Source organism: Anomalospiza imberbis, chromosome 5 (assembly GCF_031753505.1).
Source record: "Anomalospiza imberbis isolate Cuckoo-Finch-1a 21T00152 chromosome 5, ASM3175350v1, whole genome shotgun sequence".
Classification (NCBI taxonomy): Eukaryota; Metazoa; Chordata; class Aves; order Passeriformes; family Viduidae; genus Anomalospiza; species Anomalospiza imberbis.
Window position 1 is genome coordinate 62,473,456 of NC_089685.1, and position 19,918 is coordinate 62,493,373.

Consider the following 19,918-nt stretch of genomic DNA (forward strand, 5'->3'; position numbering starts at 1 on the left):
TGTATGTGTGGAGGCACAGGCAGCCTGCCAGCAGCAGGCAACTCCCTTGTGATTTTGTTAGGGGAACCCCAGGTGATGTGTTGCCAGTGCCTGGAAAACATAATTTCTTGCTGATTCTTCTTATTAGTACAGAGCTGGCAGAGTTCTTACAGTAATAACAGCACTTGCTTGGGGCTGAGGAGGTGAACAGCACCACTCGGTGACTGGTGCCTTGCTTTCTGGTAAGGTGTATGGGACATCGGCAGTGGGGAGGAATGGCTGATAGACTCCACTTATCTTAGGGACAGTAGCAGCTGAAGGAGGAACTCTTGAGTGTGAATCTAAGGATCCTCAGCAGTTTCAGTTCTGATCTCTTCTTCGGAAGGATGCATTTTGAAAGGCCACTTTTCATACAGCAGGAAGCCTGGTCTATTCAATTACCATAATTTTGAATGCTTTTAAGCTAGTTTTTTTTTCCCCCTTCCTTTCCTGATTCCTTATGTTTACTTCCTGTCCTGAGGCTCAGTTTGTTGCGTGCACCTCATTTCCATGCATGGTTTGTAGTGCAGCTGAAGCAGGATTGCTGGAATGAGGCTTGAGAGCTTGAGCTGGGCTATCAGAAGTAATAGTGCTGGGAATGCTGCTGTAACCCTGCTCTCTCAGCATGTCTCTGCTCATTTCATTTCTAAGCTCTCTGCTCACTGGTCTGCTAAAGCCCCATGGAAGATGGATTGTGAGTTCTCTTTTGTGTATGTTACTGATCCTGTTTTTTCTGCCTAGTTCTGGTGAGGCTTGTTGTGGAGCTGAAGTCAGAACAGTACTTATACTTCATTTTGGATGAAAGTCAGAAGGAGGTCAGTGAAGATGAGTTCTCTTCCCCTTCCTTCCAGTCTTTCAGAGGTTGAGGAATGAGTGGCTCTGCAAGACTGGGATGTAGTAGTGGGATCACAGAATCACTGAATGGTTTGGGTTGGAAGGAACCTTAATAATCATCTAATTCCAAGCCTCCTGGCATGGGCAGGGACACCTTCCACTAGACCAGGTTGCTCAAAACCCCATCCAACCTGACCTTGGATGTCCTAATGCCAGTTCCCCACCTGTGATGTTGGCAGTGTTAGTTTTTACCGTGGAGTTTTTATATTGTTCTCATGATACCTTGCAGCCATAGGGCTTCATGATATTCTTATGAAGCTGTGTGGTTTCCTCAGATACTTTTTTTTTTTCCTACTTTAATTTCAGTTATATGAGGAGCTTTCCTAGCCTGTGCTATGGGCTCTCACTCTCTTCGTTCCTAAGTTTATAATGGTCCCAAGGGGTACAAAAAAAGGGAAGTAGCAAAAGTGGTGAGAAATTAATCTGCTCATGTAAGAGGTGGAGGGGGAAAGAGGAAAAGGAATAACAAGCAAGCAATTCCTTGAATTCATTTCAAGACATTTTGGAGACTTAGTGTGGTATTTGGGATTTTCCTGTGGTTTATCTCAAGTGGTGAAGAGGGCCCATCTTTGGAAAAGATCCTGTTCTGGAAGATGATGCATCACCGAGAACTTGCTGGTTTGGGTGCATTTCTGCTTTTGGACCGTGTTCTCATCAGTGAAACATTGTCCTTTTCTGTCTCCTCTACAGCTGTGTAAAGCAACTACCATGAGAAGCAGCTTGCCCACGTTTTCTCTCTTGGGCAAGCTGGCAGATGCCATCCCAGGCTTTGCTGAAATACTGGTGGTAAAGCACAGTGAGTAGTATGTCATGTCCCACTGTCACCCACTGATGGGTGGTATTCGCAGCCCTAGTATGCATGCATGCATGCATGCACTCCCCTGTCCCCCAGACGAGTTCATGAAGGTCATGCAAGAAGCCTGTCCAGAAGTCAGAGTGGCATTCAGACCTCCTGGGATACAGGTCAGAACCTTCATAGCAGCTTGTTACCATGCTTTTAGCCAGGCAAAAGCAGCCTCTGTGAGCTGGGGTTGTGGGTCTGCCTCACAGGCAACATACGTTTGGGTTTTTTTATCTTGATCCAGTGCTTGGGGGTCTGGTGAGCCAGCTGAACTGTTTGTGGAGGGAGCGGGGATGATGTATCTTCATATGGTGAACAGTGGGCTTTGCTAGCTGTGTATTACTGTACTTCTGCTCAGAGAGACAGATAGTGCTGAGTACATCACCTGATGGTAGCATTCATTGACCTGCATACACCAGTCTGTCCAGTAGGCTTTTGAAAGTTTTCAAGGGAAAGAGGTTGGTGCTTTTAAAATGTCAGTGAATGTTTGCTGTTCCTGTTCCTAGATAATTTAGTGGATCATCTGCTGATGGGCTTGACATACCCAAATGAAGGTATAAAGGCTGCTGTCTGCTACTTGTATGGCAAGCTGTACTCCTCTCCTGTTGGCACAGAACGGCTCTCGGGACACTTTGAAGAAAGGCTGTGTGGTGTCTTCTTGAATACTCTGGGGTGTGCACAGACAAAGGAGCTGCAGATTAATTGTTTGGGTAAGACATTGCTGAGAGAAAGTGCAAGGGAAGGCTTAGAATGAGGAAGAAATCCTTGGCTGATTTAGATGATCTAATGTGGGTTGTTCCATGGAGGATTTTTATGCTGGTTGTCCAAAGCCATCAGTCCTTTCTGTTGCTCCAGTGAAGTGGCCCAGACCTGCTGCTGAGCACCCCCAGGCCCTGTTGTTCTCTGATGCCTCACATTTGCCCAGCACTGACTAATCTTAAGTCTCTTCCAAGCTTATGCTATGGCCTGATTATCTCTCAAAATGTCTGAATGCAAATACTGTGCATGGGCAGGTGGGTTTTGTAGAGCAGTGGGATAGAGTGTAAAAAATACAGTCTTTAGATATGGAGCATCATGTTAATTAGATATAGAGTTAATGTGGAACAGGCACTTTCTTGCAGTTATCCTTCCAACTACATGTTTCAGCTGTTGCTGGGGAGCACAATTTCAGCCTTTCTGACATCACTTGTTTGTAAACCACCCAGGGAATTCATTTTTCTAGAAGGAGGCAAGCAGGAACTGGATTGCTCCTCAGCTTATCTACTCAACTACTAGAAATAGATTATTATTCCTTTGAAAGTAGAATTCTGTAGCTCAGATGATACCCCTGTGAATTTGTACTGATGATTTTTATCATTACCTGTAGCAGTGATCTATACTGTTGTGCTGAGGGAGTTTTTTTGAAGTGTGGGTATCCTTTAGCTGAACACAGCTGTGTCTGTAAGAGCCTGTGAAAATAGAAGGGAAAGATAAATGCTTGTTCTCTAGGAGGTGTTCTAGAGAAAATGTCTTGTCATCGGGGGTAACTGACTGCTTGGAGAAGAATGCAGGTCAAGAGCTCTCCCAAGGAACAGTTTAAGGTGTGGTTACTAACAGAAGATAATGCAAGTAGGGAGCTCCTGAGATGCACCCATGTACATATGCAACTCTGAGAAGGAACAGAGAGCAGATCAGACCAGCAAAGCGTATCAGCAGCAAGGGGTTGCAAGACATGGGGGTCATGGCAGTATGTGGGGACACAGTGGGAAGAAGCTCCCTAAATTGGAGGTCAGGCCCTCCAGGAGAGGGGTTGAAGTTGACAACAAGTCTTAGTCTGTAAATAGTTGTGTGTTAATATAATGCTCACTGTGCTGCTCAGTATGGTGCTCATTCTTGCTCTTCCTTTTGCAGGTTTGCTAAAGGAGCTGTTGAAATCTGACCATTTTGTATCTGTTTTTATGAATAATTTAAAGACAGAGGAGGAGTCTGAGAACCCTGACTTCTTAGAAGGGGAAAATCCACTGCCACTTGTTCTCAAAAAGGTGATTGCTGAAGTAGTGGTGAATTGTTGGTACACATAAATAATTTGCTGGCCTGTAATGAACCTTTATCTAAGGCACTGTATATATAAAAAACCAGAGTGTTCTGTTACCAGCACCAGCAATAGAGGCTGCACTGAGAAATGGGGATACCTCTGTTCATCACCTTCTTGTTCATTCCTGCATCCTGGAATGGGAAAAATTTTACTCCTGGCCTTACTCACTTACACTTGAGGTCTGATACAGCAGATGCAGCACCAGCATGACTAAACCTGGGGGCAGAACTATTCTTACTCATGATCTACTCTGTTGTAGTTCTCATGTGCTTTTTTGAGTCTCTTTGGTTCAGTGTTTTATCTTACCTTAGCAGGTTTAATCTGTGAAATAAATGCCGAGAGACCTTAATTTTTTTTAAATTTTAAAAAGTAGAACAAGCTGTTTCATACTCACAGTTGACTTCCTTTCTCCTTTTGACTTTTACTTCCCAACAGCTCTTGTTGACCAGAGATGAGATGTTACAGGCAGCAAGTTCTCACTGTATGGCTGCAGTGCTGGTTCACTCTCCTAGCAGATATGCTCCTGCTTTTATCCATGCAGATGTCCCAGGTGAACAAATGCAGTAGCATCTTATTTTTCATTCCCTGGTATCAAAGCTGCCCCTGGCTGTTTAGTTTAGGAGCCAGGCTGGCTCCATGAAATCCACTGGTGGCATAATGTGGTGGCCATTTTATACCAGGTGATTTTAGGAGTAGAAGGGGAGAGTATGTTTTCAAGTGAAAGCTTAGAAGCTGGTGTCACCAGGCAGAATGGAGTTTCCACAGAGAGAATTTGGCCAAGTACTTGAGGTCAAGGTCCTTCTTGCAGGACCTTAGATACAAGTTTAAACAAACTGGGTTCCATCTCATTCCACTAAATATTGTATGTTTGCTCCGATTTTGGTCTAGGATTTAGCTTTAGAATGCACCTATGGGAGATGGTTTGTTATTTCTCTGTAATCCCAAAAGACAGAAATACTTTCCTGATATAAATTCTTTGGGAGATGTAGAAGTCATGAGGAAAAAAAGGTCACTGCATCATTGGTAAAGCTTGCTTTGTGGCTTTTCATTTGTGCCAAAGGCTAGATCCACAATTCAGCTCCTTCCTACTGAGTTTGTGCTGAGAAAATGCCTGCCCATGGGTCTCTTCTCTCCAGTCACCTCTTTTTGAAGACTAGCATACCCCTGAGCATCTACTGTGTTCTCCATTCCTGCCATTTCATAGTGCAGCCGTTCTCTCTGTGGCTGTTGCTATGTTTCCTCGTTTACTCCTCCTTCCTCTGCTCTGTTCTAGGAGCAGCTGTGCCATGCTGTGAGCAGCCTGCCTCTTACCAGGGTGACCTTGTTTGTGTGTGTGTTTGCAGAGTTCCTCTTTGAGTGTCTCTTGTGCAAAAGTGAAATCCTCATCTGGTCAGTGTACTGCTGCCTGCTCCTCCTGACTGAAGAGCGCCTTTTCTTCTCCAAGTGTCACACGGTCTATGGTGAGTCATCAACCTTTCTGGCAGAGTGACTGCAGTAATTCTTGTGCCTCTAGCCGAATTCCAGCACTTTACACACAATCACAATTTCCAGTCAGGATGGATAAAGGATTGAAAATAAGTACCTATCAGACATGTTTGTGATGTCCAACATAGCTTGAATTTATAGTGTCATTGTCCTAATGAGTTTCTGATGAGCACTAATTCATTATAATAACCAGTTATCATGATTGACATTCTCTGAGTTACTATTAAGTCTTTCTTTGGGTGTGCCAAGAGTAGATTTAGGAAGAATGGTTAAATTCCTTGTGTTCTTTGGGACTTATCTCCAGCAGTGAAGGTTGAGGCGTGTTATGAGGGAGCTGAATGAACATTCAACAGTTGTGGACAGTTGTTTCTGTCATTAGCTCAGAAGAAGAATTGTTCAAATCTTTCTTCCTTTAAAAATTAATTTTGCTTCCATTCTGCAATCTGGAATGTTAAAAGCCTCCCTGTGACTTCTCTTGAACGTGTACAGGCATTGAATCTCTGGTGAGGAGTCTCCAAGGTGTTCTGCTGCTGAACAATGTGGAGTTGCACAAACAAGGGCTCCTGCTCTTCACTGAAATACTGAAACGGTAAGGGAGTATCCTGTCAGAAGTTCTACTGAGTTTGGTACCCCAGAATGGATACTGTGGGGCTTTTGCTTTTAAGATTTTCTTCCAAGACCAGGTATCTACACACAAGAGTTTTTGTGTTGAAAATATGGTGCTGAACAAACTCATCTCTTTTATTATTGCAAAGAAGGGCCTGATGGTTGTTTCTGAGCCTCCCAGCTTGTCCTGTTTGTGCTTACATCTACCACTAAATCTTCCTCTTCCTGCTTGCTTGCCAGTCAGGGAGGTGAAATCTCTTTTCAGCTGTACACAGAGCAGGAGAGAAGGCCAGGAAGGTCCAGGCATATGTGAGCAGGCCAGCTCCTGCTAAGTGTACCTCCATGACAAAACAAAGCATGCAAATTCCATGGCCTCTGGTCTTCCATCATCATCTGAGCTAAATTCAAACTGCAAAAACAAATTCTGGGCTGAAATATTAATGTCTTCTGTCACTTTTTTCCTCTTGTTTTCTGCTAAGAAACAATATACACTGGCTTGTTTTTCTTCTGTGCTTCCTGTTCTTGCCTCTATGATCTTGTTCCTATCCTGTCACACTAGTGACAGTCTCATTTTTGCTGCTTAGATCTCCCAAGAGAGCCCTTGAGCAGAATTTTGGAAATGTCATAGTCAATTTTGTAGCAAGTGGAAGGGTAAAAAGGAGAAGAAAAAGTAACAATGCCAGAACAGTGTTGTGATGCCAGTGTGGGATCTGTCAAAAAGAGAAACCAGGATGTGGGGAATACTAATTAAAGCATTTATGCTTGTAAAACAAAGAGAACACTCTGTGCAGTTGCTCTAATTTTCTCGCACACCCATTCTGTTTCTCTGAGCTTTGCCTTAGGAATCACATTTTGTTTAAAATTTATCTCATAGTGGGGAAAGGCATCTTGTGCTGGAACCTCTCATCTTGGTTTTATCTTGCAGCTGGATTCTCTTTTCCAAGTGAGCCACACATTCTGGTGAGGTCCACGCAGGACATACTGCTCCCCTTGGCAGTATGTCAGGAATGTGGGGTAGCTCTCCCTGGAGCGACCCTTGTCTCTGCCAGCATAATCAAAGTGTCAGGTGCAGATTGGGGCCCCAAGATGAGAGGTTGCAGGAAGCTGGTAGAGTGCTGCCCTTCACTGTCATTGCAGGCCCCCAGCCAGGTAATAATTAGCTGATCAATCACTTTAGTATACTCTAGTTATTGAGAAACCCATTGCTTTTATAGACAGTTACAATACAGGTGGACCTAATTGGTTCTCAAGTCCAAACACCATTGCCATTGACCTATTAAGAAATCACCATTTGGTAGACAAATCTCCATAACACATTCCACATGTTCACAACAACAGGGGCAGCAAGTGAAGATAAGAGTTGTTTCTCATTCTTTTCTCTGATCTTATCATGGCCTTTCCCAGAAAGGCCTGGGAAAGTTGTCGGAAGCTCTCTGTGGCCAGAGAGCTGCTGCCACACTTCACACTATTCCCCCAGGCCCTGAAGATATCACAGTGCACCATCTTGAAAGTGGGTTTGTGCGTCTTGAATGAGTCGGCAATACTCCTCCATCCCTTCTTCCCTGTATGAGTCAGTGAAGACTTTTCTTCTTGATGTGTTTTACTTCAGATGTCAGAGATTAAAGAAAGGAAATACAGAGGATTCATAGAATTACCCAATGTGAGTAGAAGCAACTTGGAGGTTCAGTGTATCCCCTGTGGCTTGGCTCCAGATGCTTGAGTTCCACAAGTCTTTTTCCTTGCCATGCCCACCTCGCAGCTTTTTCTCACAGCAGAATGTGAGGTGGCTGTGAAGCTGGGTTCCATCCCACTGAGTGACTAAAAAGAGTGGTTCTTCTTCTCTTCCCTTTTTGCCATGTAACTGGGCTACTAGTGTAATTTCTACTGAAGTTCACTTTGCTTTCCCATTTGTGCATGAGAGCATGTGCTCTTGGCTTTTAGTCAGGCACGACTGTGAAAATGGAATAACAGGGAATAGTTCTGGCTCCCAAATCTGGCTCCTGTCATGCTGTGCTGCTTTTCTTGCTTCACTTTGGAGGGACCCTCTGGCAGGCTGTTTGTGCCTCTGGTCTGCATGTAGCTGCCTGTCTTCCCCCTGCCCTCCCAACTATACCTGACTTGCCAGGAGCCAAATGAGCACACTCTGCCATTTACACAGCTCTGTCCAATAATGGGATTAATGGCCTGCTGTCCCTCCATGCTCTCATGCTGAGGTGTTGGGCCAAAGATGACCAAAATCCTCACTGTTGAGAAGGATTGTCAAAACAGTTGGATTATGTTTATTGTCCTGATCACTTTTTGAGTTTGTGAAGGTTCCTGTCCTGACAGCATCTGATGATAGGAGTGCTGTGAGAGAAGCTATTCTCGTGGCATTATCCTTATTCTAGGATGGTGATGTTTGATTGTATACTTAAATATAAGTTCCTAGATGAACTCGTAAGTGCCAGAGGAGTTGGCTTCAACATAGTCCTAGGCACAGAGATCACTATATTTTGCAAAGCTTGTTTTTCTTGTGCTTTTCATTACAATGTTCTGGTCTAGTCACACAGTTATCCGGGCTGTGGATGTTTTATCATGGTAGTGCTTTAGACTGGCTGAAATTTCCTCTTTATAGCAAGCCCTCTACCTGCTCAAGTGTGAGAGTACTTCCTGGAGAGCAGCTGGCTCTCAATACTGAAAAACATGGCTGCAATCTCATGGCTTAGCTGTCCATTTGCTGAAATGAGGGAAGGGTACTACAGTTACCTCACTCTGATAACATTTTCTTTGCTTACTTTGTTTCATCTTCACAGGCAACCAGTGGAAATCAAATTATTCACAAACAGAGGTGTTTGTATAGAAGCCATTGATGTTTTGATGGAGACAGTGAACTGCCCAGTGCTGGAGGTGGCGGTGGAGGCTGTGAAAGCTGTGGCTGCTTTCCTGAGGTAGGCAGGAATGTATTTGCAGACTTTTCTTCAGATAGATCTGTTGATAGCATCTTGGGCTTTGCAGTTCCCCTGTGGCTGTGTGGGTGAACATGCTCTGCAGTGGGACTTGTGGCTGAGGCAGGCGTGGGTACAGCAGAGCCAGCTTTCCACCCACCTCAGGAAAGCTGCCAGAGCAATGAAGCTGTGGCAGTGCAGCAAGGACCTAGAGTTCCAGGCAGGCTTGTACAGCAGTTGCTGTGGCTTTGTCACTCTGTGCCCTGTCCAGATTGATAAGAATAATAAACACAAGACTCTGGACAGTCATGGGCTTCCTGACTGTAGTGGGAGCAGACAGAGCACTGAGGGTGTGTTTGGGCTTATGTGTGGGTGAAGGCGCTATTCAGATATTGTGACCTTGCTATGCTCTGCTGGAGAGAAGTGGCAGTGGCATATTTCCATCAGAAGAGCAGTTATTTCTGATGGTGTTGCCTTCCTAGTGGAATGTCCCCTGCAGGGACTGTGCATCTTGTCTTTGTCTTCACTTGTTAAGGAAGGACCATCTGAGCTCCCCTCCAGTCCCATATGAAGAACTGCAGAAACTTCTGGAGGCAGTGCTGAAGCGATGTGCTGACCTTTCCCCGCCACAGAGTAGTAAGAGGCATGCAGTAAGTCAAAAGTTCTTGCTTATTGGTAGGAATGAGCAGGACAGGGATGATCTTCCTAGGACACTATGTGGATGTTTTATATATGTTCCATCCCCTTGCTTACATCCCCTGTGGCTGTTTGGTTCTCTGCTATTTCTTTTGATCCTCTTGCCTCGAGATGGTACCAGACTTTATAGCAGATGAAAATGGATGCTGGTGAATGATAGCTTTCTAAATCAGTGAAGTTTTGTGGGGCACTACTTGAGCATGTTACTCTGTGTCCAGTATTTCAAAGTAATTTGAACTTCCCTTTCTTCCCACCTCCACCTTTTAGGCTGCATTGGTTAATCTGTTTTTTCAGCAATGAACGTTTCTTGTTCTACATTCAGACCAAGAGTGTCATACATGCATGCAATGTGATCCCTCAGCAAGGGAGTTGTTAGCCACTATTTGAACTGTAAATCCTTTGCTGTTCTTGGCACCTGTAGTTAGTGTGGTGTGCTGCTGGGACCTCTGCACTGCTGAGAAGAGCCCCAGGTACAGATGGCTAACAAAAAGACAAGGACTGAGCCTTCTTGCTGTGCACTTAGAGCCATGTCGGTTTAGATTGCATACTAGTAGTGAGAAGAACACCTCAATGCTCAAAGGAGTAGCAGAATTCCAAATTCATGATGAACTATTTTTAGATCCAAGTTCTGTGCTATCAGATAGTGGCCTTCTCTGCCTGAAGAAGGCAGAAGTGCTTTCTGTCCCTTAGGCAGATGTTGGCCAGTCAGTTTGCACACACACAGAGCTAGGTGTCCCTTTCAGAAGAAGGAGCTTCACAGGAAGGAAATTGGATAGTGAGGATATGCAGGCTGTGTTTGAAGGGAGAAAAGGGGAAATGATGCGACCTCTGACAAGGTATCTCAGCATGAAATGGAGAAGGAGTTCTGAACTGCCAGGCACCAATGTGTAGCTGTGCCCTCCTCTGGTATTATGGAGAAGATCATCACAACAGGTTAAGGCTTAAAGGCAGATTTTGAGTTCCAAGTTGTTCCCAATTTGGGCAAATGATTAACTCTGACGCTTCAGTTGGCTTCTGGCTTAACTCAGTGGGATGCTGTGTGGGAACAAGAATTAGTACATGGATAGCTGCTTAAAACTCTGAGCCAAAGTAGAAGAACTTCTAAGATTTCATTGCTAAGCAAGGAGAAGTATTCTGTGTTGTCTGAGGAGTATTTGGAAGGGAAAAAAAAAAGCTCTGGTAACTGAAATGCTTAAAACTCAAATCAAATCATGGTTATACAAACTCTAAAGACAGGGCAGTGCAGAATTAATGGCTCTGTAACTCTGGCCTCCCTAGGAAGAGCACACAAGCTGTTTTACTCTGCCCTCTCTGAGGAAAGCATGGTTGTAAAAAAAAATTGTTGTGTGAAGGAGTGAAGTGAAATCTGTTGTTTCTCCTGCTGCTGGTATCAGAGGAAAATGTTTTTTTTTTTTTTTTTTTTCTGAAAGGGGACATAAAATTAAGACTTCTCTCCTTTAACAGGGTGATCTCCTATTCTCAGTGTCTCAGAGTCACCTGGCAAACACAAATCTTGGTAGAGTTCCTCAGAGACAGGGTCAGTTCTTGCTCAGTACCCTGGAGAGTTTCAGAAATGCTTGCAGGTGAGGACAAGTCAGGAAGGTGGGTGGGTGGTATGTATCCATGTCTGTCCATTCTTCTGTCCTTATGACTATGTTCCTCCACCCATCCCCACCACAGAAATACCACAGGTGAGTTCAGTGCATAGCACTGGTCAGTGAAACAGCAGAGTCAGGGGTATGTATTAAGAGTGAAAATTTTGTGACACCTGGATGTGTCTCCCATGAAATTTGTCTGGGACCTATCAGTTTATTTAATGACTTGGGGCTTTGAGAGACTGCTTGAAAATTCACCAAAACTGCTGATAATGGAAGAACTATTGGAAGGTATGTGTGAAACCAGATTCTTATGCTATGTGGTGTCGCTGCCAGAGGGGATTAACCATTTAACAAATGTCTGTCTGCTCCAGATGCTGGCCTTGGATTTGCTCGTGTCTGTGACCTGTTACTGGAAGTGGGTTTATAGGCACCAACTTTACCTCTTGCTGAATCAGAGCTATCTGGCACCCTTAGCTGCACATCAGACAGTGGCAGGATCAGGTTTTAGGATTTTCTAGCCAAATTAGTTTTTGCCTTGCATCACTTGGGTTGGCTGAGATAATTCAGTCAGAATCAGACAAGTCTTTCTGCACGGACCCAGAGTCTTGGGGTTGTATTAGAGAGCACGCATGGATTTTATATCGGCTAAATGGTCCCTTGGCAGATTTTCACAAGGTTTACTGTACTGTGCATCAGGCACCGTGGTATGGCTGAAAACCAGTCTTGCCACACCAGAGCTTCCCACAGCACATGCTTTCTTCACAGAAACTAAGTCTTCCTTTCCCAATGTGTACTGTTACACAATTTTGATGACTTTTAATAGCTTCGCTCCAGAGGTAACTGAGTGTGGTCGCCAGATTCCTCTGTTTCCAACTGATTGAGTGTTTGTGGGTCCTTTATGGTGGAAATTGTGATTGAAATGTAGTATCTCCTGGCTTCCTTTACGGAGTGAGGAGGTTTCCTCTTTTCTCTGTTATCCACTGTGTGTTTGTAGGTTAGCAGTGGAATTCCAGGATGACTTCATGGCCCAGGAGAATGCTTTCACTGCCCCAAACTCTGAGAGCAAAGACACGCTAAGCAACTTCTCTGAGTTCCTGTTGAGGATTTGTGACAGTCTCTGCATCCCCATGGTCATGGTAGGATTTCCTTTGAACTTGGTCTGTTCCATGGGTACCCGGAAAGGTGCTTTCAAGCACCAAGAGTGGGTTACACAAATGTTTTTTGGGGAAGAGGGCATGTCAAGTAAAATGAGAACAACTGTGGCATTTGCCACTTTTCTACAGCCAAATATGGAATTACATTCTTAGGGCAAAAGGTAGTGTATGCTCTCAGAGGGTGCTGAAATTCATGATGTTTCCATGTGGATGTCATTGTCCTTCTTCTGACTGTGCAATCCCATAGCCTACCTACCATGCTGCGGGATCCATTGCAGCTCCGGATGTGTCAGAAAATGAAGTGGAAATGCCTGAACTGTTGTTTCCCCTCCTGCCACTTTTTCAAAACTTGCCAGTGTCCCAGACAGCTGCCATGGTTTACACCTGCAATTTCATTTCTATGCTTCTTTCCAGGAGGTACTGATGAGGCTGCCCAGTCTGCATGGGCAGTACTAGGCATTGTGCCTCAGTAAGGCATGTGACATGATTTTAAAAGTACCTGTGGAGACTCATGACTGCTTTAGTGCTCCATACAGGCCTTGTCCCTAAGATACTTCAAGCAGAATTGTCAGAACAATGGGACTTTTGTTGTGGTTCCTAACATTTAGTGAAGTTTGCCTGTGCTTTGTGACAGGTACAGGTGTGTGAATTCTTGCAGTTGTTAGGAGCCTGGAGATGTTTTGATTGGTGTTTTTCTGACTAGTCTCTTGGTAGGCAGCTGCAGTGGCACTGCTGTTCTCTTCCCTGACAGGAGGGTGCAGTGAATGTCCAGTTTGGCAAAGCTGGAGTCAGTGTGCTGTCTCTTGCTCATTGAACTTGGGTAAAAATTAATGGACCATGAGAAAATTGTCCAGTGACCTTCAACAAGAGTGAGTTGAGTCATTCTGTTCTAAACAGTTCAGGGCTGGATTCTGTGGAGAGCTCAAGTGCCTGTGTTTGCCACTGCTCAGTGAAACACTGAAGCACAGGTGTTAAGTGCTCGTCAAGTCAGCTGCACTTAAACATATGTCCTGTGTTGTATAGGAGAATTGGCCATCTGACCTGTAAAAGCAGTAACTTGCAGGGCAATGTGGGCAGTAGTGTCAGTCACTGTGCATTAAGGCCTAACTGGTTGCCTGCTGGAATCCAGGAGAAGTTTCTTGTCTGGTGCGATGTCTTGCAGAGTTACCAGCACAGCTCGTAGCGCTAGTAGGGGGGTGTTAGTTGCATTCCAAGTGCTCTGTGAGCCTGCTCTGCTGCCAGGTATTTTGGTAAAAGAACTGCTACTCCATTTGTTTGGATTTAGAAACCTGACTTTCTGGGCAGGCAGGAGGCTGGAAGGAAGCTGCTGCCTTCAGTGTTCATAGCAACTTGTGCACCTGATGTATTCGTCTTTCCACAGAGCTATCTGGAAAGGGCTGTCAGCCCGTCAGTGACGGAGGTTTTCATCTCAACACTCAATACCCTCTTTACAGTGGTGCCAAGCATGCGGAATAAGTTCTCCAAGAAGCTGGGTACGAGGGTATTGTGGGATCATGTTCTCTGTGCTCTCAACTGGTAGAACTTGCTGCTACTGCATATTACTGAGGCAATGAGCCTAACATTTGGACTTTATGTGGAGGATTCTATTACAAATTTATGAGTAAGAATAGAGTGCATAGTCATGTTCAGCAGGATGGAAAAGTTATTTGTCTAGCAATGATGATGGTACAGGTTTTATTTCAGATAAGAATGTTGTGTCAGCTTTATCCTTCCCTCTGGAATAATTCAAAATTGAATTGGCTGTTCCTGTAGACAGGGATTATGCTGGAATTGTTGGTAGGATTTTACTATGTAGAAATCCTAGTTTAGTCTATGTATGCCTTATTCTTCACACATCAGAGAGGTGATGTAGACAATTCCTCTGTTCTAAACATGTGAAACCGGCAAATCCTTACTTCTCCTCCTGAGAAAACAAATGAATCTCGGATACTCTCCTCACACCCAAACTTGGAGTAGTTTACTTTCTGACAGGCAGCCTGATATATGTATTCTTAGGTGGCCTGCCCTCTTCACCAGGCTTATATGGAGATGTGTGCGGGTGGTTATGGGACCTGCCTACTCTTTTTCTTATCATACATGTGCTGTGCTCCTTTGACATCTGTCGTGCTTTCTGTCTAGCATCTTCGTCCTTCATCCGACTGACACTGGAGGTCAAGGCCAGATTTTGCTCCGTACAGAGGTATTGTGATGTGTGTGTTCTAAGTGAGCCAAGAATTTCCCGATGGGAAAGTAGATCATGCCTTATCCAATATACCTGATTAGGCAAGACGAGAGGCTGAAAGACTCAAGAATGGTTGTGTCTTACTGAAAAATGTAAATGGTTACTGACAATGGAAGAGCTTGGTGTGGGAGAAGGAAGAAGCAGTTTGGAAGGGGGCAGATGGATTTACGCAGCATTGTGGGAATTCTGTGCTCTGTCATGAGTTTCACAGATAGAGATAAAGCAGCCTGACTTTGGAGTAGTCAGATTAGTGGGAGTTCTGGAAAGACATATCAGTAGCATCAGTTCCATCTGAGCTCTGGCTTCCTAAGCCTTTGCTACCACTGCTGTTGTTCCTCGTGGTGTGATAATATATTAGAAATGGGGGGAACGAGGATAACTTGATTAGCAGACATTGCAAAAGATCTCCTGTGGTAGAGGCTATGATTTCTAGGTTGAGGAGTATTTGAGGAGGTTCTCTGGGGGTCTGCAGAGATGTTTTATCCCCTCTATCTGGTGACTGTACCTCATTAAAAAAGTAAACAAAACACACAGCACTCCTAGTCCAGTTTACTAGTGTGGAACTTCGAGTGGGGGTATTTGTACCTGTGACTGGTGTGTGGTGGGCATGGTCTAGATTTCTGAATAGAGCACTGTGCTGCGCCGAGGATGGTGTGTTACAGATGTCTGCTTTTGTCCTATTCCGCAAGGAAATGGTTGGAGAGAGAGATATACCTGGAAACAGTTGTTATCGCCCTTTTAGTTAGTATTTTGGCATTCTTCACTGTTCATCCCTGGCCATGTCATTGCTAAAAAATCAAAGTGTTGTTTGCCAGGGGAATCATGTATGGTGAGCTACCCTTAAATACCTCGTGTTCTCTGCAGTGTTAGGGGTCCTGTCCTTACAGGACTCCCAGTGTAGACAAGGTGTGATGGTTGGGAGAGTACCTCACTGTATTCACACTGGCCCAAGTTATGAAAATGTTCAGTGTTGTTACTGCACACACCCACCACATCTGTGAGCTGACAGTCCATTGGGAACTCATAATTTTCCTGGAAGCCTAGGTTGGCTCCTAGAGTCTTCTTGTGAATGGGGCAGGTGCTTGTATGTGATCATTCAGTAAAATGAGGTTCTGGCAGACAGTGTGTTCTGGCAGATAAAAGTAGTAGGAAGATAATATTTCTAGCCTCCTTTACTGTGTCTTTCTGCTCTTCTTCACAGTAGTCCTGTCCTGAATCACACCTGTTCCAGCTTCCTCTGCAGCTTATGCCTGAACCTTTACTCAGCCACAGAGAAGATGAGAACTTCTTCTCAAGAGGGCAAGTTTGGGGAAAGAAAAAGATTGCTTCATTTAGTTTGAGGCAATGCCACCCTCTGTTTAGGCAACAGGTGGAAAAAACATTAGAAAAGGACAAAGGAGAAGGGAAGGGAGGACACACATAGCTTGATTGAGAGATTTTTTTTTTTTTCTCCAGCTTGTTTTTAAGCTGGTCAGCACAGAAAACACTCAGTGCCTTTTGGAGAGTTTGGGACCCTACCTCAAGGAATGCATTTCATCTGTCTATGGTTTTGTTTACATGGGGACATTTATCAGCACAGCTGTGCATGCTTAATTGAAACAAAATTACTTGCCACAGTGAAGTGGCATAACTGCAGATTAAGGTAATTTTTTCCCTCTGGTGTACTCTATAAAGCTTTCCTGTCTATACCGTAACTTTGCATAATCAATAAGTCCCAAACAAATGAGATAAAAGTTTCTACATCAGAAAAGCCACTTTTCCCATTAGCAGTGGTTGGTCACCATACAGGCAGCATCAGCAAAGGGCTCGGAATCTCAAACAGAAGTGTCTTTTCATCCTTAAAGCCAGCTCTGTTAAATCAGGTCTCACACCACTACTGATGCCAAATCAGAGGTGTGCTTGGTGTATGCAGACTGTGGAGCTGTTCCATAGACATTGCTGATCATTTCCTGCCTGCTTCTGTTTTTATTTCTAGAGGAGGAGATGTCTGAGCTCCTGCAGAAAGGTCTGCCTCAGTTAAACTACACCATTGCTGAAAGCCTTCTCCTCCTGTCTGAAACCCCTGAGCCGTTCTTTTTGGATCAGTCTCTTTGCAGCCACCAGCACTGTTTCATACTACTCTTATACTTCGCCTATACCTTCGGGGACAGGTGAGCCAAGACTTATACAAAGCAAGTGGCCATGACATACCATGTGTTGGTGGGTAAAGCATATTTGTTATTACTGTTTCCACTCCAATCTCCTTCAATGCAGGTTTGTTCCAGATGCAGAATTATTTCTAGCTGTAAGAAATTTTCTCCTGTCAGCACAGGACCATGGAGACTGTCCCCCCCCACAAATACTCAGAGCTGCACTTTACCTCCTTGCTGTCTGTCAGGACAAAGGCAAAGCCCTGGACATGGTAAAAGATTTCATTCCTAATTCTTGGAGCCTTTTTGTTGAAACTAAGGTTTCTCCCCACTCGCATCAACCTTCTTGTAGAATGTATTTTGGCATAGGTGGTGAGCAGTGAATGAGTGAAGACTGTGCAGTGCATCTACACTCTGGAAAGTTAACTATGAAAATCCAGAGGGGAATATAGATTTGACAGAATTAACTTGTGCATGTGTGGGAAGTGTTACTGCGTTGGATAGGCTGTGAATTCACATAGAGAATATAATAAATTTCATAGCTCAGTCTCCCAAACACATCTCCAGCCTCTGCAGCAAGCTTTCTAGTGTTCCCATATGGCTTTTTGCTGCTGCAGAGTTTTGAGCTCTGTATAAAGCCTAAAGGTTTCTTAGCTTTTGTGATGCAAAAGGACTTCACAAAATGATGTTTAACTGATATGTTTGATTGTCTGCTGAAAAGGCAGTGTGACTGTTTCTTGCAGTAAAGTCTCATCACTTCAGGTGTTTTATATTCAGTGTTAGTGATTATTTTGTTCTCTGTCTCACTTCTCCTTTCCTCCTTACCAGAGGTCTTTGTCTACAATAAGAAGGATCCTGGATAATCTCCCAGATCTGAGCTTGGTCTATGTCCATTGTCCTCTCCTGCTAAAATTCTTCCTGCGCTACCCTGAACTCATGGGGAGATTTGGACACCAAGTCCTCCAACTTTGGTTTTCCTGGGAAGACTGCAAGCAGACTGAGGCTGAAGAAGCTGATTTTGGCTCATCTGATCAGCTGAACAGTGCTAACCCATTGCTTCCCATTCTGAAGAGCAATTCCAGCATTTTGCTTATTTTACTGGTATGTGGCTTTCATAAGGACAGGCTGCTTTCTTGGCCCTGATTTTGGGGGCTTTTTGGTTCTTAAAGCTTTTAGTGGTGTTATGAAACCAAGGATTTTGATAGAAGGCGCCATGTGTGTATACGCAGACTTCCACCTGCCAGGGAAGCCTTATGTGGAAAATGGGACCTTGTATGTGTGTTCTCTCTTTCTCTATTGTCCATGTACTGTGACAGGAAGGGATCCTCTGAGAGCTGGCTGGACAGGGAGCTGAAGAGTTATGCTGGTGTATGTCATGAAAAATCCTATTCCTTCCTCTATCCACATACACAGCCGGGTACTTCAGATTCTTCAGTGCCAGCCTTTGAAGAAGCTGTGTTGCAAATTTGAGAGCAAAGCTTTGCTACTCGCAGATGAGAAGGGTATAACGAACAAGAACTTTGAAAAAGCAGTGTAAAGAGAACAGATCTTGAGGGCACAGCTTTCTGTTTGAGGCTTTCATTTTGTCTCATTTTAACTGGAGACTCTTGTCAGAGAATTTTGAAGTACTCTTGAGTTTTCAGGACTGCAAATAACATGTTTTATTGCTCTTAAAAGATAAAATAAAAGTCTTGTGACAGGAAAAATTAATCAGTGCAGGAGAGAAAGGGACCTTGAAGTAGCAGGCTAGTGTGTTTGCCTTTAGCTGGTGTAATGAGCTCTGTTAACCCATGTAATCATGACACAGTTGTGTCCTGATGGCTGCTTAGAGGCCTTTTCTCACTTCCACTGTTGCCTTCCTGTCACCCCTCCCCATCAGTGGCCTCTTGTCCCATGGCTGTTGAGCCAGTCACATAATAAATAATTGCTAACTTTTCCATAGAAGAACATGAGATTTGCCTGTCAGGGCAAAACCTAACAGCTGTGGTATTTCTTCTCCAGTCTGTCAGAGAAATTAAAACTAACTACCATTGAGAAGGCAAACCAATGTCAGCAGATGGTGAAGAAGTAAGAGGAAGCAAGGCTTGACTATGAGTGCGCATCCATTTGGCATTACAGAACATGTTTGTTCTAAGAGGCTATAGCTGAATTTTAATATCTAATGTTACTGAAATGACTGCCAGGAGAGCTCTCCCATAGGGCAGTTCTTTCACAATAGGGATGATATTGCGGAGTAGGTAACAACATCCTGGCATTTGATACCATTGCAGAGCATTAGTAAAAGTGAGCAATGAGTTTACACATCAGGACAAATTAAGGAAGTGAGGTGTCCCATGAGGCTTGTACCTTTGGCAGTAGTTTTGAAACTTATCACTCAATAAACTGAAGCAGGTCTGTCAATAAGCAAAACATAAACAATGTCTCTGCTGTAGTAAGTCACAGGCTTGGACAAATCACCTTTCAGTTGTGGAAGAGCATAATCAATCCGAATTTAGATGGACTAATAAAACAGTGCAATATGCAGGGATAAATATACTGTCAGATATAAAGAAAACTTACGAGATGAATAACCTAAGCCTCAGAATGCACTAGTGGAGTGGAAAGGCCTCTGCATGGTACAGTGAAACAAAAATGAATGTCCTTCCAAGGATGACTTCTTTGCTTATCTGTTTTAAACAATTGCCTGGATTAGATATAACAGATGCTAGTGACTTCATCTGAGACCTTGAGCTTCTGGGTAGGAAGGAACGGATTAACGCAATGGTGTGTTTGCCAGGACCAGAAAGGCTGTGGCCATAGGTTCATGTTATTTTGTGCTGTGTGTTCATCGGGATGCAAGTATAGTCATGATGACATCCTGTCCAACTTGCCTTCTCCATGTTCCGTGTCTGAGGTGCTCTCTCAGAGAACAGAGATGTTTGATTATGTTCCCGAATGTCATATGAAGCAGATCTGTATCAGCAGAGATGATTGTGCAGACATCTCCCTGCCCTTTATGTATGAAAGTCTCTGCTAGAGGCAGGAATTTGGCTCAGAACTAGAGAGCTTTTTATGGCACAGCCAGCCTGTTTTTACTTTATTTGCTTTCCTTGGGTATGGGGTCCCACAGCCATTTTCTCTGCATCATTGAAGTCTGGATGCTTTGCTGCTGTGTGATAGGGGAAGGCAGCTGGGAGAGGCAGCAAGCTGTCAAGGCAGGCTGTAGGCTCAGTTGCTGAGACCAGTTTCTTGTTTACCTCTTCAACTCTGTTGCAATC

The 19,918-nt window shown here is 44.1% G+C and overlaps 1 protein-coding gene across 1 annotated transcript in view; it reads left to right on the top strand.

Annotated features, from left to right (window-relative positions):
- Nucleotides 1–19,918, top strand: part of MEI1 (meiotic double-stranded break formation protein 1) — a 38,882-nt gene that overhangs the window by 4,889 nt on the left and 14,075 nt on the right. Inside the window, exons 4-20 of the mRNA XM_068191432.1 lie at nucleotides 760–833; nucleotides 1,603–1,708; nucleotides 2,260–2,463; nucleotides 3,644–3,774; nucleotides 4,263–4,377; nucleotides 5,171–5,287; nucleotides 5,802–5,901; nucleotides 8,711–8,845; nucleotides 9,378–9,492; nucleotides 11,003–11,121; nucleotides 12,131–12,272; nucleotides 13,672–13,783; nucleotides 14,430–14,490; nucleotides 15,734–15,831; nucleotides 16,508–16,682; nucleotides 16,786–16,933; nucleotides 17,490–17,762. Of these exons, the coding sequence (XP_068047533.1) occupies nucleotides 760–833; nucleotides 1,603–1,708; nucleotides 2,260–2,463; nucleotides 3,644–3,774; nucleotides 4,263–4,377; nucleotides 5,171–5,287; nucleotides 5,802–5,901; nucleotides 8,711–8,845; nucleotides 9,378–9,492; nucleotides 11,003–11,121; nucleotides 12,131–12,272; nucleotides 13,672–13,783; nucleotides 14,430–14,490; nucleotides 15,734–15,831; nucleotides 16,508–16,682; nucleotides 16,786–16,933; nucleotides 17,490–17,762 (2,225 nt within the window). The remainder of the gene's footprint in view (nucleotides 1–759; nucleotides 834–1,602; nucleotides 1,709–2,259; nucleotides 2,464–3,643; nucleotides 3,775–4,262; nucleotides 4,378–5,170; nucleotides 5,288–5,801; nucleotides 5,902–8,710; nucleotides 8,846–9,377; nucleotides 9,493–11,002; nucleotides 11,122–12,130; nucleotides 12,273–13,671; nucleotides 13,784–14,429; nucleotides 14,491–15,733; nucleotides 15,832–16,507; nucleotides 16,683–16,785; nucleotides 16,934–17,489; nucleotides 17,763–19,918) is intronic.